The sequence below is a fragment of the Taudactylus pleione genome, unplaced genomic scaffold (genome assembly GCF_031769625.1).
Source record: "Taudactylus pleione unplaced genomic scaffold, aTauple2 ptg000198l, whole genome shotgun sequence".
Classification (NCBI taxonomy): Eukaryota; Metazoa; Chordata; class Amphibia; order Anura; family Myobatrachidae; genus Taudactylus; species Taudactylus pleione.
Window position 1 is genome coordinate 908,221 of NW_028284600.1, and position 25,620 is coordinate 933,840.

At 45.8% G+C, this 25,620-nt stretch overlaps 1 protein-coding gene across 2 annotated transcripts in view; it reads left to right on the forward strand.

Annotated features, from left to right (window-relative positions):
• Positions 1 to 25,620, forward strand: part of MGMT (O-6-methylguanine-DNA methyltransferase) — a 471,419-nt gene that overhangs the window by 315,675 nt on the left and 130,124 nt on the right. The window contains exons 3-4 of one of the 2 annotated variants that reach the window (XM_088476947.1): positions 3,968 to 4,128; positions 8,953 to 9,018. In XM_088476947.1, the coding sequence (XP_088333073.1) occupies positions 3,968 to 4,128; positions 8,953 to 9,018 (227 nt within the window). The remainder of the gene's footprint in view (positions 1 to 3,967; positions 4,129 to 8,952; positions 9,019 to 25,620) is intronic. The other variant, XM_088476948.1, reaches the window with a different exon arrangement.

Below are 25,620 nucleotides of genomic sequence, written 5' to 3' on the forward strand. Positions count from 1 at the left end.
GACGGGAAATTCAAAATGCCAAATAAATGCGTACGGAAAAGGCCTGTAATATATCTGATTGGTAACCAAATTACTGCTAAAATGAGATACAAAAATGCAAGGGGACCCATGTATATCCAAATCCTTATTTTAATTTTTAAGGCAGTAACATACTGTACTTCCTCATCACTGGGTAACAGAAAGACAAAACGTGACGTATGCACCAGATATTTTGTTTTGGATTCAGCAGTTTACAAAAGAGTCTCCTGAATAATTGTATTGAATTCAAATCATAATTTGCAGTTGTAAAATTGAGCAGGTTTGGACCTAAATGATAAACATGATCTTTAATTTAGGTTTTCTAGGGGCAAAAAGTGTTCCTGGGAACAAAATGACATGAAATCAGGATTCTCATTTTGTTGGCTAAATCCTAAAATCCCTTATGGTTACGAGGAAAAACAGTCCCTACATTTTTGTTACCCCACGACTACGAGTTGCATAGAGGTGAAGAAGGTCCAGCCGAGGCCCTCTCCTCACTCTGCACATCAGTGCTGTACGTATATCTTCATATGTTTGTTACCAAATCAGTTTCCTGCAAAGTTCAAACCTGTAAACATTTTCCACAAATGAGAGGTGGTGGAGTTTGAAACCACAGAGAGTTTTCGAGGTGGAAGGGGGGGGCGGCAAAGAAAATAATGTAGGGTGTCATAGATTGGCCAAGATAACCCATCCTCTATACACATGCATAGAAATTGCTATTGCTCTTAGGTGTGAAGCCAGTTTATGCCCCTTCTTAAACAGGACATTGGGCAGCCCGTGGATTGTCTTCATTACTTACCCCCACCTACTTTTGGCATTGTTTTTACATTCTTTAATCGAGTTTGAACTTAAGCCTGGGGTATCTGAGGATGGTGCAAGCTGGCATTAGAGAGCCCACTTATGTGTTGTGGGACCCAAATGCACACTTACCTGTATAATGATTAGGCGTTTCATGTAGAAAGTAATTTGACATTTACTATTTTATTATCATTTTTTTTTTTTATCGTGCTAGCATACTGTACTATGCAGCACTTTACAATTGGGTACAAACATGGTAATAAAGAAAAGACTGGGTATTAACACACAGGTAAGAGGGAGCTGCTCATGAGTTTTCAATCGATAGTAAACTAGGAGATTGATACATAACGATTAGTGCCACCTACTGTGTATTGCTCCAGCCATACTGCAATTGGAGAACATTCTCAGTGTGGGCTGTATGATCCAGTCACACACCATGCTCTACCAACTTTGGTTTTCAGGCAAGAAATAGTTGGTTAGGGGTGCTTCCTTTTGGAGGCTTAACCCTTCTTGGCTGACACAGATGGGAGCATCTTCCGTACTTCTCGTAGCGAGGGAGGTTTTTTCGTTTATACTACTCCGTTTGGTTCCTCTGGCCCCAGAGTTAGGGATATTTATAAGGCATTCCTGCGGGGTACCCTGATCTTGTGCGTTTCACAGCTTAAGTTTTTTCATAGAAAGAAAGAGAGGAGGATTTAGCACGTAAGCTGTATATATACGGTTAGTGGCTTCCGGCAAGTAGGATTGAATGACTAATTGTTCATAAGTAATGGACTGTTTTTCTGCTTGATAAATCCAAGCTTCATCTTGTTTTCTCGGCTCTTGACTATTATCTACAGATGGACCTGGGCAGTAGACTTATGGCTTACATGACTAGGGCTGATGTTGCGCCTACATCTGTGCACAGACGGCTGGATGCAGCTGGGATTGTCCATATTGGATACCTCGTCCATTGCTGCAGCGTTTCACAACCACATTGCTATATATAGGTCTAAAGCCCAATAATCCCCCCTCTGATTTGAGCTCCAACCTTGGGCATATCGTTATTTCGACCTCGTCAGATTCTTGTAAACAACATGTAGTACGTTGAGGATGCTATTAAATCTATCCCTCCTCAAAGGGTGTCAGTGGTTAATGGGCTTCCTATTGCGCTATATAAGGCTCATCTGGGTTTTTTTGCGGCCCTCCCAGAGACGAGTTCCCTCTTCAATGGCTGAGGCCTTAATAGTGGTAATTCCTAAACCGGGTAAGAACCCAGCAAATCCGGACTCTTGTCGCCCCATTTCTTTATTAACTACAGAAATAAAAATTCTGGCCAAAAATTTGACCTCGAGACTGAACCTGGTAATACTTGAAATTGTTCATCCCGACCAAACTGGTTTCATGCCTGGTAAATCAGCTGCTATCAGTCTTCAGTGCCAGATCATTGAGTGTGTACTCCAAATCTGCACACTCCCACGGTCCCAGTTGGTCATGCTGCACGGCCACCCAGACGATATTGCATGCGGTGCCGTGCTAGGTAATGAAGGACGAAACAAGGGATTGTTCCATCCTTCATTACATCGTTCTGATGTGTAACGCGGATACGATATGTCGGCCCCCGTATCGTCTGGGTAGACATCGCCTAGTGTGTACCCAGCATTAGGTTCAACTGGGATAAATCTGTAGTTTTACCTCTTCTCCCTACTGTCTCTGTGTCAGTTTCCTATAATTTCCCCCTAGAATGGTGTATGCAGTTCAAATACCTAGGAATACAGATTACTCCATCTCATGCTGTTGCTTATATAGCTTAAACTGTGTAACCTCAGATCAAGTATTTGAGGTTAAGTCCCATGTTTGGTAGCAGCTTTACCTCTTGGTCAAGGGGAGAGTGAATTTGGTGAATATGGTTAACCCAGCCTAAGTTCTCGTATGTGTTACAACATTCTTCACTTTATCTCCCCTTATCCCTTTTTTCTCTGTTACTGTTTATTCATGTGTTTAGGTTTTGTGTTGGGCAGCACAGATGGTGTAATGGGTTTGAATGCCACCATGACCCAACTGTGTGGAGTTTGTATATTCTCCCTGTGCTTGCATGGGTTTCCTCCGGGTGTTCCGGTTTCCTCCCACACTCCAAAAATATACTGGTAGGTTAATTTAGCTATTGACAAAATGTAACCCTAGCGTGTATATGTACATGTGGTAGGGAATATACAGTAAATTGTAAGCTCCACTGCGGCAGGGACTATTTATTTATTTATTACCAGATATTTATATAGCGCACACATATTCCGCAGCGCTTTACAGAGAATATTTGGCTATTCACATCAGTCCCTGCCCCAGTGGAGCTTACAATCTATGTTCCCTATCACATGCTCACACACATACACACTAGCGTTAATTCTTTATGTTTTGGAGCCAATTAACCTACCAGTGTATTTTTGGAGTGTGGGAGGAAACCGGAGTACCCGGAGGAAACTCACGAAAACACAGAGAGAATATACAAACTCCACACAGTTAGGGCCGTGGTGGTGGGAACCCACAACCTCAGTGCTGTGAGGCAGTAACGCTAACCATTACACCGTCGTCTGTCTGGGACTAATGCAAATGTTTAAATATTCTTTATAAGCCACTGCGTAATATGTGTGTGCTATATAAATAACTGGCAATAATGATTTTGTTTATTTTATTTGTTGTCAATATCAGAAAATCTTTGATAAAAATGACTTAATTTAAAAAAAAAAATTTATTTGGTCGTTTTTTTTTTTAAAACTAAAGCTATATGGTACGATATAAACCACATGACCTTGCAGCGCAAAACATCTCACATTGGTAGAGCAGATTCAGCCAATGACAGTTGTAGCCTATTGTCCAGACATAACAGCAGGGCATTAGAGCATTGGTGGAATGAAGATCTGCACATGTTGATTTTCCCTTTATTTTGTGTTTATTTTATTTTTATGGAACACGGCTTTAAAGAAATGTAACTGATATCCTTTAAACCTCAATCTGGTTAATAGCTTCCTTCAATTTCAAACAACCTTTGAATACAAGTGTTTTTTTGGAAAGTAGGTGCGTTTTCATTGACTTAGGGTTTGTTTTGCTTGCTAATTTATTGCAGGAAAGTCGCACGCACTGGGAGGAAAGCACATTAACGTTTTGTCGTTTGCAGGGCTAAGGAGGTCTCTGCACCCTTCAAGGTATGCGAGGGCCCTCAGGAAATGATCCCATCGCTGAAACAGTGCACAAGCTGGCTGCAAGCCTACTTCTGCGAGCCCTGGCTGATAGAGAAACTCCCCATCCCAGCTTTCCACCATCCGCTCTTTGACAAAGGTATATACAGTACGTGATTGTGTATCTATTGCCTTTCTGATGCAATGTCCTTGTTTTGTCATGATTAAATATCAGGTTCATAACATTCCACTCTATCAGCACCCACGCGGTCAGTTTTATGAACAGACAAGTGCTTAGTGTGATGTGGTTACTGTATAAGGGTCTCGGTAATTTCTATCTGTTCCAAGAACGTGTATTGGTTTTGGCACCAGTTGTAATAATTCTTGGCTCCAGACTCTGAAAAGACGCAGCTTAAGTAGTGACTTCAGCTGGACAGAAAACTTTAGAACATGGACAGGTCTGATTGAGAGGAGGAACGTCAATGGATCTATTGTTCTCGTAATTCCTTGTGTCTTAAAGTGATCTCAGCCTACACAACTGCTAGACCAACAGTTGGCTTATCAGATCACTAGGAATCACCGTGACATCACGGAGCCATAAAGCCTGACCATTGTTCATCCCACACTATTCCAGTTCCATTGTGTGTGGGCGACAGGTACATTTTAAAGTTTAAATGTATCCTAACTGCATTTGTTGCCAATTGAAAATGTCATTTTGTTTGGCTCCTCTGTGTCTCCCAGTAGTGACAGCTGAGGAGGGGATGTAGTTAATCGGCGGACGCGATTCCGCCGGTCTAATTCCTGACTCATCCTGCCCGTCAAGGGACTTAAAATAGGCGTCAAAATGCCAACGCCTATCTTAATCCCGACGCCGGAAGACTGACTCCCGCCATCCCGATCATCCTCTGACTGGTAAGTAGAACACTTAGCCCAGGGATGGGGGAGGTTAGGTTTAGGGACCCTCGGGGGGACTTAAGGTTAGGCACACCTCCCTCCCTGGGGAGGGTTAGGCTAGGGGAAGGGGGGTTAGGATTAGGAGAGGGGAGGGTTAGGTTACTTATCTTTCCCTGTTGGGATTTCGACCCGCCGGGCTGCCGCTGTCGGTGTTCGATCCGGCGGCATTACATACAGAGTCCCTGAGGAGGTCCAGAACCAGGCGCGGATATACTGTATGTGCGAGATGATTGCTCCTCTTTAATTGTCACAAACAAGTATAAAAATGGACACATCTAGCAAATATTTGCAGACTGCGCATGCGCCGCTTGAGAGCACCTGTGTAATGGGTGTAACCACGCGACAACTCTGATGAGACGGATCTTTTTAGTGCATTCGCAGAGTGTCGTTAGGGTGTAGCCAGGTTTTCGTGCTAGCTTGAAGTGTGTGGACGGAGAAAGGAAATCTGTTCTTGGTTGCGCGCCCCGACTCCCACATCGCATGTCGGAGATGGGACAGACCACGGACGATCATTATATAAGTATGCTTATTATTGAAGAGTAGTGTAATCGTGGCCATAACTAGGGGTGTGGGAGCGGTGCCATCATACAAAGCGCAGTCTCTGCCCCCTGACCCTTGCTTCCGGCCAGCACCAGACAGAATCGCTGCTGCAGTCATCCTGCGACCAGTGCAGCCGTTTGGAGCGTCCTCAGGATGCTCCGATGCTGTCGGCCCCGTCCCCTCTGCGCGGCGTCATGCACTCGGGGCAGGGGTGGCACAGGGTGTGCTGCAATTCTGTTACCCTGCTGGTGTTCATGATACATACAAGGTAGACCTATCCTTTAAGAAATAGGCAATCTCAACTTGGAGAGAGAAACTCGTCCCTTTATTTCTTACAGATTATAATAAATGAGCCACACTAATGGACAATTACACAGCTTTGTAAACGCAGTTGGTAAGAGTTACGTGACATTAGGTAACTCATCAGTCTCATCAGTCTCCTCTTTAGTTTACTAGATTTATTGAAATTGTTTCTTAACAGCGAATTAAGAGTAAATTAATGCTCTAGTTTAAAAAATGATGTTTTACTAGTCACCTTTTTATTTTCACTGTTGGGCCCACAAAGACATTTATGGATATATTGGTCTCATGTGAGAGCACAAAAAAGTCGGCATAATATTTGCACTCTTCCACGTTCCAGCCAGCCAGAAAACAATATTTGTGGCTGCAGCCGAACTACTCCTAAAGCTGGGTACACGTTAGCCAATATGTAGACAATCTGTCATCTCATCCAGTGAATCGGGCCGACTCATCGTCAACATTTTCCAATGTGTACGCACTACTAACGGCAAAGCGAGCTCCCGTTTGGTCGTCAGTCGCATCGTCAGGTCGGCCCAACATGCAGCTCCATATGACAATCCGACTGACGACTCCATGCGGCGGGATGCGGCTGGTGCCGACATGTTACCGGATCGTGTAATGTGTACTGGCCGCCCGATATGTCGGCCCGTCGGCGGTGCCGTTGTCCTTTGCCTTGCTGGGTACTCTCATCGTTATGTGTGTACCCAGCTTAAGTCTGTAACTGCTGAGCAGAGAGCCCACTCATTACAGTGACCGCTCTAATGAACGTAGAATGACAAGGTGCTCTTGAATCCTCAGGATTTGAATAGAGTTGGATAGAGCAACCTTTCCACAGTCAAATAGTCATATGGTTCACTTGTGGGAGGCTGCAAACTCTTGGCAGATAAAATATACTGATGGGAGTAGGACCAGTTTTATACTAGTAAGGCCCCAAGGTAAGGGAATCTCTTTTTTTTTTTTTTTTTATTGTTAGAACTGTATATAAATTCATACCCATTTTTAGAGAATTTAAACAAATACTAAGGAATCCATAAGCTCTGTGTTCTGTATTTAAAAAACTGAAATTGTAACGTCTTTAGCAGGCAGGCCAGTTCTCACTGACTATGGGGATGAGGGAGAGATGGTTACTTGTCCTGCTGTCAGAATTGCAGTATATTTGCTTCACTTCTGTTAGCAGCATACTGCAGGGTGTATAAGAAGCAATATCACAGGGTTTTGTCTGCAGTAACTGGTTCTTGGAGCTACACCCCAGAGTTTACTTCCAGCTACTGTAGATCGAAGATCAGTATAAACTGGCGCAGCCCCAAACTAGTGATCACTTTACCCAACATCACCTGCAGTTTGCTACTGTAATCAGAGCCGTAACTAGACTTTTTTTGGTGCCCTGTGCAGGAAAGAGCATTGGCGCCCCCCTCATTTTTCAAAGGGATATAATGCACCCAAAAAAAGGGCCATGGCCTCATGGGGAAGGGCCAGGGAAGAGATAGGAGAGGCCCCAGGAGATGCTGGGGATGAAATAAGAGGAAGCTACAAGCAAGAATGATAATAAACAGAAATTTGACAGGCCCAAACAGCGCCCTCTGACCTGTGGTGCCCTGTGCGATGGCACCAGCCGCACTACCCTAGCTATGGCCCTGACTGTAATTATTTCGTTTTTTTTACTGAGCAGATGTAATATATGGTATATAGGCCCTCATTCAGACCCACTCGCGAGCGGCTGTCCGCTCGCAAGTGGGTCGATGGTCTGCACTACGCATGCGCACGACGGAGGGAGCTCCGTCGTGCGCATGCGCGAGACGCGACGAGCGAAGGACTTTCCTTCGCTCGTCGTGTCTCATCAAAGGGGGCGTGCTGTCGATGTTGACTGACAGAACGCCCCCTTTGGTGGGTGTGCCGGGGGCGTGCCTGCCAGACGGAGGCGTTCCCAAGGGAACGCCTACCGTCAGAAGCCGGCCCCACTGACATCACTAGTGATGTCAGTGGGAGTGATTTTGGCTCTGATAGAGCCAAAATCACTCCTGGCCTTGCGATTGAGAAACTCAACCGCAGGCTTCTGCTCGCAGTGGCGATGGTCAAGACCATCGCGACCATCACCCTGCATGCTCGTATATGCTGTGGGTGGTGACCCACAGCTATACGAGCATCCAGGAGGACGCTCCATATTAATGGAGGTGGGCCCTGATTCAGAGCGAGCGCTCTGGTCAGAGCGTCCGGCTCTGAATCAGGGCCATAGTTAGTATCATATGCTGATAACATGAGAACGATGGCAGCAGTCCTTGTACTGCTGTTAAATAGGCTTCCCAATGCAGTCAGCGATTGTTACAGCACTGCTGTAGCCGGCGGTGATCCCCTGATGTATCTGGCAAGGCGCTATAATAGACCCTAAAGCTCTATAGCACTCATAAGGCTCTCATCTCCTGGTATTTTGTAACCAGGACTAGTCCCAAGTTTGTATCTTGATTCCTCGCTTATAGAACATCTAGAATGATGGAAACTCCTTTCCTGCATATTATTTTGTACAGGAAAGCTGCTCTCTGTATTGAGTACCCATCCCGTTTGTCTGACTGCTAATCCTTCTCTAGACGTATAAAAGTGTTGTACATCAGACACTACTGCCGTACGCCATGTCAGAATGGGATTTCCAGCAGCTCAGTAACTGCTAATATTGCCGGGATTTCTTAAGTTTTGCTATTAAATCTATCTTATAAGAAAAGGGAACATGACATTGCAGACAGATTGCCTTGTCGTTGGCACACTGCGGTGAGTACGCTGCTGTGGTCAGCACTCTGCCCTTTGCTGGCATCTCTCAGCCAGGATAATGATTTCTAAAGTCTGTAGGAAAAGCCATTTATCTGCATCCGAAAACCATCACCCACGTGCTGATGTCTTTCTAATGGTCTCCGCCATGCACAGACGAATCGCAGTAAATGCTTATACAGATGAAAGCGCCCGCCATGTGTACAAGCACTGACGGGGGTCTTTTTGTTTACTTGCTGTGCGATACAACAATATAATATACAGGTATCTAGTATTATACAGGCACCTTGTGAAAAAAAACTGAAGTGTCTACAAAAAAAAAATTTAAAAAAATAAAAGTACAATGAGATTATTAAATGTATATAAATGTACATCATTGTGAAACCGTATATTTTCCATAATTAAAAAAAAACAACCTTATTTTTGTATGCAGGGCTGCCCATGGTGGAGCAAAAGAGCAGCAGTCTCCCATTCCCATCAGTGCCCCTGCCCACCACAGGTAATTAATATTCTCCCATCCCTAAACCAGAGCTCGACAAATTCCAGGGGCCAGGTCGCCATGGCTACCTGATTTTGCTGTGAGGGAGGAAGCAGATCCTCATCAGCTCCCGCGGAGATTCGTGCCTATAGTTTTGTGGCGTTCATTTCTTGCACAGGAGTGTCGCCTGCGGTGACTGCTGTGCCTGTGTCCATCCGGGCCTGCGCTGACTCCTCCTGTTCGTCTCATCCTGCGCTGATGACTCCTCCATCCTGGCCTGCTCTGACCCATGCTGTCTGTCTCAGTCTACGATGATCCTCCTGTACATCCCGGCTGTCTACTGTCTCCTATCTCTGGCTGCATAGAGCTCCCCGGTAATAGGATCTATGCATGGCCAGGGATTGCGGAGCGGCTTCAGAGATATAGTGGTGTGGGGGTTCTGTTGTACTTTCTGGCACCATTATTTTATATGAAATGTGGTCCGTTATACTTATTATTGGAGGGTGGAGCAGGGGAGCTGTGCAGAGCAGTGAGGGAGCCTCCATTTTACTGTATCCATTCAACTGCAACCATTTTGTGGACTAGTATAGTGTGTATAACAGTTGCATAACACACACAGCTGTGCTGCTCACTCACTCCTGTAATTTTTTTGGGGGGACAGTGATCTGGCTCCTACACTTTCATCCTGGCTTCTAGATTTTAGAAAAATATGTCAAGCCCTGCCCTAAACCCTCGTCTAACCTGCCCACCACAAATAACTAGTTCTGCTACCAATATACTTCCTATAAGCATATTTACCGATATTCTGGCTCAGCATAGTGGGGGGCGTGTCACGACATACGAGGGGAATGGCGGGGCACATGATGCTGAATTGGGGGCGTAGCATCGACATGACCATGCAATTACGTTTTCGTTGCCCCATCCCAACTACAACGGCATTGTGAAGCAGGGGGCGATGACACGATGATGTATTTCAGCACAAATCGTGTCATCGCCCCCACCCCTCCGCCCCGCTGCACCACCACAGCCACACACCACTGTCACACACCACAGCCACATACCACTGTCACACACCACAGCCACACACCACTGTCACACACCGCAGCCACACACCACTGTCACACACCGCAGCCACACACCGCAGCCACACACCGCAGCCACACACCACAGCCACACATCACTGTCACACACCACAGCCACACACCACTGTCACACACCACTGTCACACACCACAGCCACACACCACTGTCACACACCACAGCCACACACCACAGCCACACACCACAGCCACACACCACTGTCACACACCACTGTCACACACCACAGCCACACACCGCAGCCACACACCGCAGCCACACACCGCAGCCACACACCGCAGCCACACACCGCAGCCACACACCGCAGCCACACACCGCAGCCACACACCGCAGTCACACACAGCAGTCACACACCACAGTCACACTCAGTACAATATAATATTGTTGTCAGTGGGTACCAAAGGTGTTGGCGCGTGTACAACATAGAAGTATAGCTGTAGACTTTAGCAGAAAAATTCTCGTAAAGAAAGAAAAGGTTCCTTGAAGACTCTGAATGTCCCTTGGATGCTGCAAATGCATTTGGTGTACTGTGAATGCACTGGGTATAGAAATCTAGCAATCACTTCTGCAATACTCTCCTCAATACTAGAAATAGCTCTCAGAGATCTGCAAATGTAAAATAAATATGTGCTTGTAAATAAACTTAAAACGGCAATAGTCATCCCTATCTTGATTGAAGATATCCTTTGCGACATTCACCCAGGACCGGGGGCTCCCTCTAGGTACAGGGACTAGCTTGTAAATTCCCAATTCCATAAGTACTGGCTTGGCTGCCCCAAGGGGGCAGTGTTGGCTCAGCCCCCTCACTGCATGGTAGGGATGCGAGCGGCGCCTCAATACAGCCCACTGCCCAGCCAACACAGGGATTGTCTTCCCTGTGGTCCATCTCTTCAGCTTCCAATCTCTGGCAGCCACACGCCCAGGCAGGTCTGACCCGATCAGCGCCTCCTGGTTCTGCTTCTTCTCTGCTACTGCAGGACTTCCATTTGGTGCCAAAACACCACCTTCAAACAGGTCTGACGCAGATCCCAGAAGGCCATGGACCCCAGTTGTCAACAATGCACTGTGCAGGCTGGTGGTAATTCCATAATGGTATAGGGTGTGTTCACGTAGCAGGACGCTCCTGGCTGCAAGTTGCCATCTTAGGCGCCCTGCTAGCCAGGAGCAAGGGCCGTGTAGGGCGGCGATGGTGCCCCCCCCACAGAGCCTCTGCGGAAGCACCAGTCGCTCATAGCTAGTTATGGTGCTGATATACAGTAATCACACACATGTATGTATTTTATCTATTATATTTTATTTATGTCATAGGCCATGGCACCTGGGACTTGCAATTTTCCAACACTCATGTCCTACTCTGCAAGATATTTTTACCCTACCTCTGTCATCGCTTACTCGGTTGCACTACTTAGCTGCAATGTCAAAGAAATATAAAAGAATGGACAGACTGTCATTTAGGAGTTAGTAGTTCTCGTACAAGCACATGTAGTCATCTGTATTCTCTTATCAGTCTGATGAATTCCAGGCTTTGAGATATTGAAGGGAAAGCTGAACGCAAGATGTGAATGGAAACATTGGGAGGTAAATGTTTTTTTCACCTATTAACTATATGTTAACAGGCTTCAGCTAGTTACTGACTTTAACTGGGAAATCTGTCGGTAGACCATTGGGCAGATTGGTCCCGATAATATAAAATGAAAGTATGAGACATGTGAAAATAGTGTCCCCAGTGTTTCTATGGGCTCGATTTACTACAATCCGTATTTGTAACGCAGATTGTAGTGTGATATTACCGACTGAATTCGCATTGCGAATTCAGGCAATATCACAGGGATTTACTACAAATCCCTTGCAGGGACAGAGCTTGCGATAAAGCTCTGTCTCTGCAAATCCCCTTCGGAGCCTTATCACGGTATTTTCGAAAAAAATACCGTGATTAAGTGCCCGCGCATGCGCCGACCGGTCGCCGCTGCTACCCCCCTCCGGCGCTAAGCCCCGCCCCTGCCGCTAAGCCCCGCCCCCCACGATTGCTGACCCCCCCTCTCTTACTTACAGTTACCTGCATGCTCCGGGCTTCCGGTGATGGTCTCCATTCCTCCGGTCAGGTGATCTCCCATACTGCACTGGGGCCCGATCACCTGATGACCGGGCCGCAGTGCACTGTGGGAGACCAGCTGACCGGAGGGGAGACATCACCGGAGGCCCGATCACCGGTCCCTGGAGTCAGGTAAGTAATTTTTTTTTACTATTTTTTTTTTTTCTTTTTTTTACTGTAATCAGCTTGCGGTCTGTTTAGACCACACAGCTGATTACTGGGACCAACTCCCGGCTCTGCTCTCCCCGTTAGAGCAGGGCAGGAGGCCGGTAACCGGGGGAGACCCTGGATAACGCCACCTCCAGGTGGCGTTATTATCACAGGGCTTTCTCCTGTATTTTTTTAACATTTATTTTTAGTAACTTTGGTCAGATCACATTTCCCATTACAGTTATGGGAAATGCGATCTGCTTTACTAAAAATAAGTGATACTTAGGGGTTGGAGTAGAATTTTACGAATTCTACTCCAATTGCCCTGTAATAACTATAGGTGATACTAAAATAATGTGAAAAGGGTGTGAAAACACCCTTTTTCACATTATTTTAGTAAAAATAATGTTGATAAATAGAGCCCTTTATATCTATACAATAAGTGTGAAAGTCTGTCTGTCTGTTTATCCTTTATGCATGGCCAGAGATTCGGACCTAGCTCCACCAAATTTGGCAGGGTGGTGTAGTTTGACCAGGATTAGGATTTTGCCTAGGTTTGAACTTTGTCAGGGCCAACCAGTTTCACACAATCCCTAAAAATTCGGGACAATCTTAAATTACATAAGTACTGGGGCTGGCTGCGGTGGAAATTGGCTGTCTGCCAAAAACCTGTGTGAAAACTACAAAAGTATCCTTTTAACCTCAGTCTGAGCAAGTGTCAAATTTTATGACTCATGCAAGTTCTTATTAAATCCAGAGTTAATTCTTTTTAAAGTGACCATATATATTAGTCAGGCCTCTGTGTTTGCATGCAAGGACGTAGCTAGAACTTTGGGGGCCACATAGCAAGATCTTAAAAGCCCCCCCAGAGGAAAAAAAAACACAAACAGTTGCTCCCACACAGAGCCCATTCAGTTTATGCCACGCAGTAGTACCCCTTATACACATTATGCCACTCTGTAGTAGAGCCCATTATACATTGCCACACAGTAATGACCCTTATAGACCGTACACCCTGTCAGATCAGACAACGATCAGATATCGTTGTCTGATCGACCAGCATGTGCTGGATGATCATTATCGAACATCCAGCACATGCTCCATTCTCCCAACTACTATAACGACCCTCGATCAATGATCGAGGGTCCCTATAGTAACCAGGCTAACCTGGTCGATATCGACCAGGTTGGCCTGCATGCACGGGTTATGGTCCTTATCGATATCGACCATCCGTGACCGCGCATCGTTTGGTCGTTTGAGGGGGCAAAAAAAGGTCGATTTAAACGATCATACTATAAACGATATAGTTTAAAGCGACCAAGAAATCTGACCGTGTCAGTGCACCATTACACTACACAGTAATTCTCCTTGAACATTATACCACATCGTAATGCCCTTTACAGATTGTCACATAGTAGTAGTGCCCAATATAACACTAGTGCCCCTAACACATTATGCCACACATGATTGCCCCTTATAACATTATGCTACACAGTAATGCCCCTTACATATTATGCAACTCACCTCCCCGTCTCCCTCTAGCAGCCTCTCCCCCCCCCATCAGCAGGTGTGGATATGGGGCCGAGCCGCCAGCTAATTACAGCGGACCGGCAGCCAATCAGGAGCCGCCACTGCTGATTGGCTTCCGGTCCATGAGCTCTGATTACCTCGCTACCGGCAGCGCTGTCAACTGGTGGGCCGGCTCTAGATCAACACCGCAGCCACCCGGGCCCCACCCTGTGGCCCTGACTGGGCCGGCACACCTTGTGTGTGTGACTGGGTGCAGGGGGAGCGTCGGGTCACAGAGGCAGCTCGGGTACCGTAGCAGCAGCACCCCTTGCATCCACGGTAGTTACGCCACTGCATGCATGTTAGCAAACAGTGGGGTCCTTTTCAGAATCAATGGAATGGGGTTATAGGCGCGGATAATGTAAGCAAATAAAGGCTGCAGGTGTACTTCAGGGTCCAGGCTTCAATCCAGGCAACGCCGGATATCCCAGCGATTTGTGAATATTGACTTCTGTAAGTATAAACCACAATAACTACATATGTCCCTATGGGATTCTTCCATCCCAGATTCCCAAGAGAGCTGACCGCCCTAGCGGTCCTACTTCTCTTTCGTGTGAAATAGGTGGGGCCTTCATTTAATGATTCACGTCATCAGGCCTAGACTTCTCTGTGCGTGGAGGCAACTTGTGCCATCCCTCATGGGCCTGTGAAGTGGGACAGTCCTGCTTAAATGAGAACAGTATATTTTACTTTCCATGGTAAGATCTCGTCCATAATAATGTACCTTTAAATTTCTTTTGAACAACCATAATCTTTTAATAATTCAATTGTGTTACAACTGCAAGTCCATCTTAAGTGTAGTTTGTGTATCATAAGCAATTTTAACATCTCCCCCCAACCCCCCCCTTTTTTTGGTAAGCCCCGTGGACCACCAGACTATCTTATTGACCTATCCCAGATATATAAAAAATGATGTATTTAGTTTTATTCCCTGACTGAACATGGTGTCACATGTTGAACACATTTAGAACAGCTACCAGCCAAAATCCACACATTACTCAGACTTGCAGAGCAGCGCTCGGTGTTTAAAAAAGATAGTGAAAGAAAGCAAAGTGACCAAGTTTAACTGTCAGGGAAATTCATGTTGCACAACTGCAGCCAGTAACACAAGCTGACACATACTGGAGATAATATTATATATGGATGAGCTGCTGTTGAACAATTTCAGAGCATTATGAACGAGCATGCTTCCCCTCAGCCTCAGCCATGCATACCTTTATAAACAGGGAACTGGTGTAAGATATGACACACTGCATACAGAGCGCATCTCTGCCATGCCTGTGCGTCCCCTTACATTTACAATCATTAGCCAGATGACTGAATGTTTAGTTTTCATAATCCTTTAACTGGCAATTTCATTTATTCTATTTAATATGCTAATTTGGCGGTTTATTCTGCCTGTTGTTGAACAAGCAGCGCTGTCAGAATATTTGTTGCGCAGTGTGAGATGAAGACGTTCTGCAAAACAAAACTCATTCATTTTGCCGTTGAGTTAGGTGTTTGTATTATTACTTTGCTTCAGTGCAATCTTTTAAAGGGAAGGAAACTGACACTATTCCATATTTATTTCACTTTATTACCATTATTACCACTACTTATAATAATAATAAGAGGAATAACGACATTTATTTATGTAGCACCTACATTTTCTGTTGCACTTTAAGGGATCGGTATGAATGACCGCCGGACGTGAGCCCGGCGGTTGAAATCACGACACCGGCAGCCCGTACAGCGCAGATCCCGACAGGGCAGGTAAGTACGCTATCCATACCCCTCTCCGCACCCTAACCCTCCCTTAGGGGTGCCTAACCTCCCCCCCCCACCGCCCTAGTGCTTAACCCCAACCTCCCCCCAGGGGTGCCTAAATCTAACCCGCCCTCCTCGCACCCTTAACCTAACCCCCCCGGGGGGGTGCCTAACCCTAACCTCCCCCCAGGGTTGTCTACCCCCAAACCCCCCTTCCCCTAGCCTAACCGTAACCCTCACGGGGGTGTCTAACCTTAAGTCCCCCGCCGGGGGCCCCTAAACCTAACCTTTCCCCCCCACCCCCACCGTGGCTGTCCGCTTGCGACACCCGGCTTACCTTCGTTCAGTATGCCGTGCGTCGGGATTTCGGCAGGTGGATAATGATGGGCGTCGGGATTTCGATGGCCTGTCATTACTCCCATGCCGGGAATTCGCAGTCGGGAAGCCGGCATCTTGGCTACAAACCGCACCTTACAGGTGGGAATAAAGCAGTAAGAAAATGAGACTATTAACGGACAGAGGGCCTGATTCAGCACGGATCACAATAGCAAGCGTGTATGCAGATCAGGCGATTGTTGCGTAATGCGTATGCACAGCGTTCGCACTGCGATTACGAACGCACTGTGGAATCCATCGCAGAGTGAGTGAAAGGCAGTCAGCATTTGTGGGTGGTGACGGGGTAGTGGTTGCAAAAATGCAGGCATGCCTCTCCGTTTGAATGCCATTGCATGGGCGTGCATAAATTAGCCACTGCGATTGCCTACGCAGCTTGAGTACTCACTGCGTGCGACGAGACTTGCAAATTCTGAAAGCGATCAGGCCGATGTATACGCAGGGCGTCTCTATGCTGGCTGAATGATGGCAGACATTACGCAGCTGCGAACGCAGTTGCGGTCCGTGATGAATCAGGCCCAGAGTGGTAAAAGGGCCATGCTCACAAGCTACAATTCTATAGGGAAGTTCCATTTTGATACTTTGGATATTGGTCGAAGCCAGATTGCAAAGATGTAAGATCCTTGGTGGGCTATAGGATCCAGTCACACAGCAATGTTAGATGGTTGTTTGAGTGTAGAAAGAGAACATATGTAAGTTTTGTGTGAACTTTGCAGAAGGAAGGTTATTTGGTAGATTAGAATTTACGTGGGTGGTTGCTTGGTTCAGGAATTTGATAAGCTTGCCTTAAGAGCTGTGTCTTTTCAGGCAACACTTAAAAGGCTTGTGGGCAGCAAGAAAGTCTTGTGTGAGGGCGGACATTCCACAGAGTGGGTGCAACCTGAAAACGGTCCCGTAACTAACACTGGGAGCAGGGAATGAGTGTGGGGGAGGTTGCATTGTCGTATATCTATAATAGGCGCAGTGTGTGCGGTATACATGGGCGCCGAGAGGGGGGGGAGCGGGTACAGTTTACCCGTGCCTGGGCTTGCTAGAGGGGCCCGGCGGGGCCTGGGTCCGGCGTCGCCCCCTTCCTCACAGCAGCTCAGCACACAGCTTGTGCTGGGCTGCAGTGTGAGACTGTTCGCGACTGCTGCAGCAGCAGGAGCAGTCTCCTATGGCTGTGGGGGCCAGTGATCACACTGATCGTGCCCCTCCCCCCTGCTTAGCGCCGGGCTGGGGAACTTACAGCACCCTCCTTCCTGGCGCACACGCGCTGCAAAAATGTTTTTTTTCTTTTCTTTTTTTCAAGGGGGGTTAGGCCACGCCCCCTCCTTTATCCTTTCCCGGACAAGCTCTCTACGGCCCTGCACATGGGCCAACATCGCACACCCTGCCCCCATTATTAAAACTTGCCTCTGTGGAGTCTCTTGTCGGAGTCGCAGAGCAGCGCAAATATGCGCAGTAAAGGTGCTCCGGAACCATAGTGCGGGCGCCATGTAACCGGAGACCTGTGCCTACCCAGCAGACTCTGGCTCTATGCCAGCGTCTACTGCACCACAGAGAGGAGGTGGCGCGCATGGAGTAGTCGCCTTTCTTAATGAGCCCCTGGGAGGTTGGGCTGGTGGGAGACGTATTTTGGTGTAGTCCTATACTGTAAATAAGCCAATGTATTTTTCATGGAATTTGTTAAAATACAGGCGAAACAGTATTATGGTCTGAGAGAGTGGAGCAGCAGTAGAACATTTGCAAGGAAAATAAGTCGAGGTGCTGCATTGAAATAGATAGTAGGAGTAATTAGGGGAAGACCAGTAAGGAGACTATTACAGTAGTCAATGCGGGAGATAATATGTGCATGAATTTGAATTTTTGCAGTGTCTTCTGTAAGATTTTTGCATATTCTGCATATGTTTCTTAAGCTGGGTACACACCATACGGCGGTGCAACCCAGCGATACAGCCCCTGATGTAACGAGTCATCGCGCGCGCCGTACACACTGCACAATCCAGTGTACGAAGGGTAAATGTATTGTTACATGCTGCATGTAACAGCGCCCTGTTGTTTATTGCATCATCCCATCTGCTGCACAGGCCAGCACATGGGACGATGCAATGAACGACAGATCGGGTGTACATACGGGTTGCGGTTAACATACCACTGCCTGGAATGCTGCCCGGCAGAATCCCGATGCTGGAAGCTCGACCAGGGACTAAAGATAGACGTCTAAATCCTGGCGCACCACTGGGGGGTGGTTAGGGTTAGGCACCCCCCAGAGAGGTTAGGGGTAGGTACCACTAAGGGAGGGTAAGGGGTGAGAGGGGAGGGTTAGGGTACTTACCAGCCCTATTTGGGATCTTCACTGTTAGGGCTTCCAGCGTCGGTATTTGGTCTGCCGGGAATCGATCCAGCAGCATAACATACTGATTCTGTACACACTATACAATGTGTACGATAGATCGTTCAGATTCACATCGGGATCAAATATCATATGATAAATCGTATAGTGTGCACTCAGCTTTAGATTTATGTAACAGGATTTGGATTCAGTGGGAGCAAAGTATAATTCTGCAGTAAGGATGACACCTGAGGGTAAATTTACTAAGAATTGTGTCTGACAGAGGACCTCATTCAGAGACACTTGCAAAATGCGAGCGCTCGCTCTGAATGAGGGCGGCCGCATCTATTTTCTGGGCTGACCTCCTGGCCGCTCGCTAGGCTGTGGGTAACAGCTTTAGTGAGCGGCCAGGTTGATGGTCGCGATGGTCAAGACCATCGCGACCATCGGGGCTTGCGACGAGACCCTTGTGGTAGGGTCTCGTCTGCCGCAAGCCCCAGTGAGCCCTGCCCCGCTTCGACTACAAAATGGTGCAAGCTGTCGATCACAATCGATAGCCGCCCCTTTTGTAGTAAGCCCCGGCGACCTTGCGAGCGGGTCTGAATGAGACCCTGAGTTTGAATTCTCGTGTGAATTTCCCCTGAATTTACATCTAAGTTTTAATAAAGGCAAACACGAGAGCAAAACATGATCCTGCACAGGAATAGACAGCCAAACATGCAAATAGAAGTTAATAGAACATCGAACCAACGCACAAGTACTCTCCATTGACAAGAATACATCTCACAAATTTACTAAGAATCATGTTTCAAAACACGATAGTACACAGCGCAGAATAGAAGAAAACAATAGAAGCGCCGTAGCACTGCACAGATCAATCAGATCTGTTCAGTGCTTTTGTGTATACACTGTGAGGAAAGTGTTAGAGAAATAACCAGCTCCGCACTTCTAAGTCAGCTCAGCTACTGAGAAAACTGCATGTGGTTCCCCCGATATTTCCAGTAACCAGCGCCTGGCTCAATCATCCGGGTAGTATTGTCATAGCATTGGGACACACATCATGTGGAGGCAGTATCCAACCTTGGTATTCCTCAGACAGTGGGGAATACCCCCAGAAAGGGTTCCCCCCTCCAAGGATACTCCAGGGCTGAGATGAAGCCGGGGCTATTCCCTGCACCTCTTGTGGTGGTGGGTGCAGGGTTAATGGATAAATAGTAATTAATATTGTTCTTTACAGTGGGACTACAGGTCCCAGCAAGCCTGCCCTGTACTTGGTGAATCACAAGTACCACCAAGTCTGGACAGTAAAGGCTCGGTGGCACCTGTATCCCCACTGTGAAGAAAATATTTTTATAAAGACAGTGCACAGACACCGAATATGTTAATCCTTTATTAACCACTCACACTACATACTTATCTACTTATTCTCCAGGTAGACATCTAGTGGAATGGGCAAAAAACAACAACTCCTGAACCAACAGACATGGAAGCACTGTACTGTATGTACATCATGTACTTTACAGCGCTTCCCGGAGAATGACAGGACCCACAAGGTTTCCTGCACCTTAGCACTGATTGGCTATGAGTCAGACCATTCTCAGCCGATCAGTGGCCACTGACATAGCAATCAAAGATGAAAAGGTAGAAAGACATGCAGTAACGTGGGGCAACACAGTTGGCGACAGACTGATGTTTGTTAGTTTAATCGTTTTCCAAGAGAAGTAGTATAGATAGAGCAGAGGACCTTGAAGTCAGCCTTGTGGTAATTCAACTGATAAAAGTGGAGAGGAGGTGGATCCAGAAAAATGAACACTGAGGGGAAATGTATCAAGCCTTCAAGAGAGATAAAGTGGAGAAATTGCCCTCAGCAACCAATCAGCTTCTGTCACTTTATAGACAATGAAAGCAGCCTGTGGCACTTCAGCTACTGTGGAACGATACCTCCCAGCATGCCCTGCCACAGTTTTGCTGTTAGGGCATGCTAAATCTGTAGCTGGGTATGCTGGGATGTGTAGTTCCACAGCAGCAGTAGTGCAACAAGTTGCCTATAACTGTAACAAACTGTGCTAGATAAATGATAGCTTGAAGCTGCCGGCAATTTTCCACTTTATCTTTCCCAAAGGTTTGATACAGCTCCCCCTGAAACAGTAATTTAATTAGGTAAAGAACCAAGATAAGACAGTGGCCTGAAGCCCTTTTGCAGGAGAAAAGGCCGGTCAAATGCAGAAGAGAGATCCAGCGGAAGTAGAAGTGTGTAATGGCCCTTAGATTTAGTAGTGATCAAATCAATCACCAGTAGAGATGAGTGGGTCTGGTTCTCTGAGAACCGGACTCACCCCGAACTTTGTGATCCGGGCCGGGATCAGAGTCCAGCTTGGGCTTTCCCGCCTAACTCGTGTCCCAAAACGAGGCAAAACTTCATCATCCTACTGTCGGATTCTTGTGGGTTTTGGATTGTATATAAGTCCCTCCCCACGGTGATCGGCGCTATTTGCTTGCTGAGTCCCAGACTGTCAGGGTGGGCTGTGTTGGCCAATACAAGGGTGTGCAGTGCTGGGCTGTATTGTCCAATACAGGGGTGTGCAATGCTGGGCTGTGTTGTCCAATACAAGGGTGCGCTGTTCTGGGCTGTGTTGTCCAATTCAAGGGTGTGCTGTGCTGGGCTGTTTTGTCCAATACAGGGTTGTGCTATGCTTGGCTATGTTGTCCAATACAGTGGTTCCCTGTCCTGGGCTGTGTTGTTCAATACAGAGGTGTTCTGTGCTCTGCCCAGGGGGCTGTGTTATTTACCATTGCTTTGCTAATCTAGGGGTGTTCTGTGCTGTCCATCAATGGGGTATTCTGTCCAGGGTTGTGCTGTCCATCTAGTGTGCTGTCCATCCAGTATGCTGTCCGTCCATGGTCTGTACCGTCCATGGTCTGTATATATATATATATATATATATAAAAAATTAACTTTTTTATAAATAATAAGTTAAAAAAAGTCAAAAATATATTGTTTTTGTGCTGTACCCCACTCTATGATGCTGTATGCCATACCCCCCCCCCCACCAGTGTATCCAAAACACTGTGACGCTTCTGGCCATATTGTGAGTGACGCTGTAGGTTCATCATACTGCAGTGTATAATTCATAAAGTATTGTGAGTGACGCTGTCGGTCAGTAGTACCGCAGTGTAATATTATTCATAGAAGTATTGTGACACTGTTGATCAGTAACACTGCAGTGTAATATATTCATAAAAAATATTGTGACACTGTAAGTGGAAACGCAGGGTAATATACAACACGTATTGTGACACAAAGTTGTAGCGCAGTGTATTCATAAAAAATTATTGTGACACTGTAGCTGGAAACACAGTGTAATATTCAAGACGTATTGTGACTGTAAGTGGTAGTGCAGTGTATTCCTAAAAAATATTGTGACACTGTAAATGTAAACGCAGTGTAATATTCAACACGTATTGTGACACTAAGTGGTAGCACAGTGTATTCACAAAAAATATTGTGACTAAGTGGAAATGCAGTGTATTATTCATAAAAAAATATTGTGACACTGTAAGTGGAAACGCAGTGTATTATTCATAAAAAATATTGTGACACTAAGTGGAAACGCAGTGTATTATTCATAAAAAATGTTGTGAGACTGTAAGTGGAAGCACAGTGTATTATTCATAAAAAAAATTATACTGCAGTGTAATATTTAAAATTAGTACAAATTGATGTGTGTGCTGTACCTCACTAAGTTCGTGTTTGTTGATATGGAGAACGATCAGTTAAGAGGAGAGCAGGATCCACATACTACTGCTTGAGCTGCTGCCAGTGCCATCAGTCATGACAATACTAGTCTGTCTACGTCATCTACTAAGGACAATGCCCAAGGGCATACAGGGCTTAAGTCAGAGTATCTAAAATCAAAGAAGCAATCTTTTACAGTGGTAAAGAATAAAACATCAAAGGGAAAGCTATCTGCAGAAAGACATAAAATTGGCAATATGCCTTTCACCACATGAAGTGGCAAGGAAATGCTAAGGCCTTGGCCTTCATTTATGACTGGTGGTTCTGCCTCTTATGAGGATTTAAGCACAAGTGAACATGTTGACATAGAGATCGAGGATGCTTCTGTGGAAGTGCACCAGGATGAGGAGGATATTTGTGTAGCTGATGCTAATAAGGATAATGATGATGTTGTTTGTGTAAATCAGGCATAAGTGGAATAAACAGTTGTTGCCCATGATAAGGAAAAGCCCATTGTCATGTCTGGGCATAAGACAAAAAAAATCCACCTCTTATGTGTAAAATTATTTCTACCCAAATTCGAACAACAATTATCAAGCCATCTGTGCCCTTTGTAAAGCCAGAGTAAGTAGAGGTACGGACCTTAAACATCTAGGAACATCCTCCCTGTTATGCCATCTGCAGCGCAACCATCCAAAAAGTTTTTGTAAAATTCAGAAACGTTGGCTAGAAAAGTAGCAACAAGCAGTCCAGCGTCAGCTAGCTCCCTTCTCTCTGCTAGATCCAAGCACCTGCCATCTTCACCACCAACACCATCATCAACAATATCCTCAATCATGAAGCGGTTTGTTTGGGCCCCCAGAAGACAAGCCACTAATGGGCAGTTGACATTGCTGGCAATGATCTCTATGTGCACAATCTGGATTTACAGAGGCAAGATGTTGTCGCCATCATCATCCAATTCCCCAATATTAATTTGTCCCCGCTGTAATCCACCATTACAGCTGCCTCTCTAATTTTTGGACATAATTGGTGGTAAAGGTCTTCCTCGTGAAATTTGTAGTTCATTTTGATGAATATAATCTTTTCCACATTTTGTGGAAGTAGCCTCCCATGCAGATCGCTGACAAGGCTCCCGCCTGTGCTGAAAACTCTTTCGGAGTACACACTGGAGGGTGGGCAGCTCAAGTAAAGCAAAGCCAGTTTGTGCAAGGGCCTCCAAATTGCCTTTTTTTTACTGCTAGTAGTCAAACGGACTGTCTGACTTGCCTATTTGGACGCTATAATTAAAAATAGTCATCAACCATTCTTTGAATGGTGACCATATCAGATGAAGTCACGGTAGAGGTCTCATTAATTTAATTGTAGGCAATTCTTTTAGACCAGACCAGATGTCGAAACTTGGTTGTGTTGACTCATCTGCATCACTTTTGGGAAAGTTTTGTTTTTTCCTTGGCAGCCGCTCTTGCTGGAGAAACTGAAAGAGGAGTCATCGCTGCATCACGTGCCCCTTTAGCTGACAATTTGCTTACCAACAGGTCTTTGCATCTCTTAGATCTGTGTCCTTTGGGAATAAAGACACAACGTATGACTTAAACCTAGGATCCAGCACAGTCGCCAAAATGTATTGATCCGATTGGTAGGTCCTGACAACCCTTGGATCCTGGTGAAGCGAATAAAGGACTTGATCTACAAGTCCACCGTACTTTGCAGAATCGCTTAATTTCAGCTCCTTCAGTTCTCAGGTTGCTTTTCCAACAGTCTAATTAGGGGAATTATCTGACTCAAGCTGGCAGTATCTGAATTCATTTCACAGGTGACTACTTCGAAGGGTTTCAGCACATTGCACAACACAGAAAGTATTTTCCACTGAGCTTAAGAAGGGTGCATTCCCCCTCCTCTTCCTATGTCATAGTTCACTCTGTAGTGAAGTGGAATCTAGATGGGATTTGGTAGCGAGGACACAGGACTTCAATTAACTGTCTAAAACCCACTGCATTATTGGCGGATATGGGACGCACATCTAATACCATAGATGTTATGGCGTCAGTGATCCACTGTGCAACTTGGTGACTGCTGTCATACTTGCTCCCCCTTGCAAAGGATTGTTTAACAGTCAATTTTTTTTTTTTACTACTAGTATTCTTCCTGGTCCCCTTCTGGGACGAAAATCCACTCCCAGCAGCAGCAGGCATAGAGCTCAAGGATTCTTCTGGGGCAAGGACTGATGTGAATGATTTAAATATTTTTGTAAATGCCTCCCTTCCTCTCCTCCTTCATAAATTTGCTTCGGAATAAAAAAATTAAATAAAATTGACTACTAATCAAACCTTCCTTTCCCTGCCTTGAACTACTGTATGTATATACTCCAACTTCCTCGGGTCTCTTCCTATGGGGTCGTATAGTTTATTAAACTGTCATCCTGTCTACCACTGCAGTGCCACTTTGTGACATGTTGGAAGCTGAACTGCCACATGTTAGTGCCGCTCACTGCTGTCGCTTAGCTTAGTCAGCCAGCTAGCTCGATGCAACCGTTTGGTCTAAACTGGATGAAATCAATATTGTGAGCTGTGAAGTGGTCAAAACTGACTGGAAATGACAGGAATTAAATGTTATTGAGGTTAATAACACTGTAGGACCAAAAACAGGCCCAAATTATGTGATTTCAGCTGGGGTTTTTTTAGAAAAAATTCAGATTCAAAAACAAAACACGCAAGGGTGGTATTGTAAAACAAAATCTAGATCCAAAACCTTGAAGGAGATACATTTCCAAAACCAAAACACGGGGGTCGGCGCACATCCCTACTCGCCAGTGCAGTCTCTGATTGTGGAGTGTTGGGATGAAGGCAGGATTGAAGTGGATCCAATAGGTTGTCTGAATCTAGTGGAGGCAAGCCTGTCAAGAAGCTTAGAGGTCAAGCTTGCTGACTTGGGATACCAATCTGAAAGTATGTTTGGGGCAGATTTTTTTTTTTTCGGAATAGGAGTAATCACTGTGTCCGTGAATAATGATTGAAAGATACAAGTAGAGAGAGCGCGAGAGATTACATGTTTTAATTCAGGTTGGGATGAATATTGGAGATTGAGATGGACTGATTTGTGAGGGTATAGGATCAAGAGTAGAATTAGTGGAGTAGGAAGAGAGTTTCTGGGGTCAAGCAAAGAGATGGTACCAAAGGGTTCAGGGAAACAGTTAACCTGGTTGCTAATGCCATTTCATGCTGGTTCTTGGCTTTATTGTTCTTGAAGTAAAAAGAAAGAACAAGAATTTTGTGTGGGAGAGGCAAAAAAGTTTTAATTGTATTAAAAATGTGTTTATGGTAAGAACCCTGAGAAGAGCTAAGAGAGAAGTGTGTTTGTTTGACAGTGTCCAGAGAATGTCATTAGAAGTGGTTGATAGTGTTGGAAATTGTGTGTGCAGGTGTTATATAGGCACACACTGGCCGATGGGCTGTTCAAACTATGAACAGCCCAGTTACTTAACCAGTGGTTTTGGTTTATTGAAGTATAGCCGGTACAGCCGTAC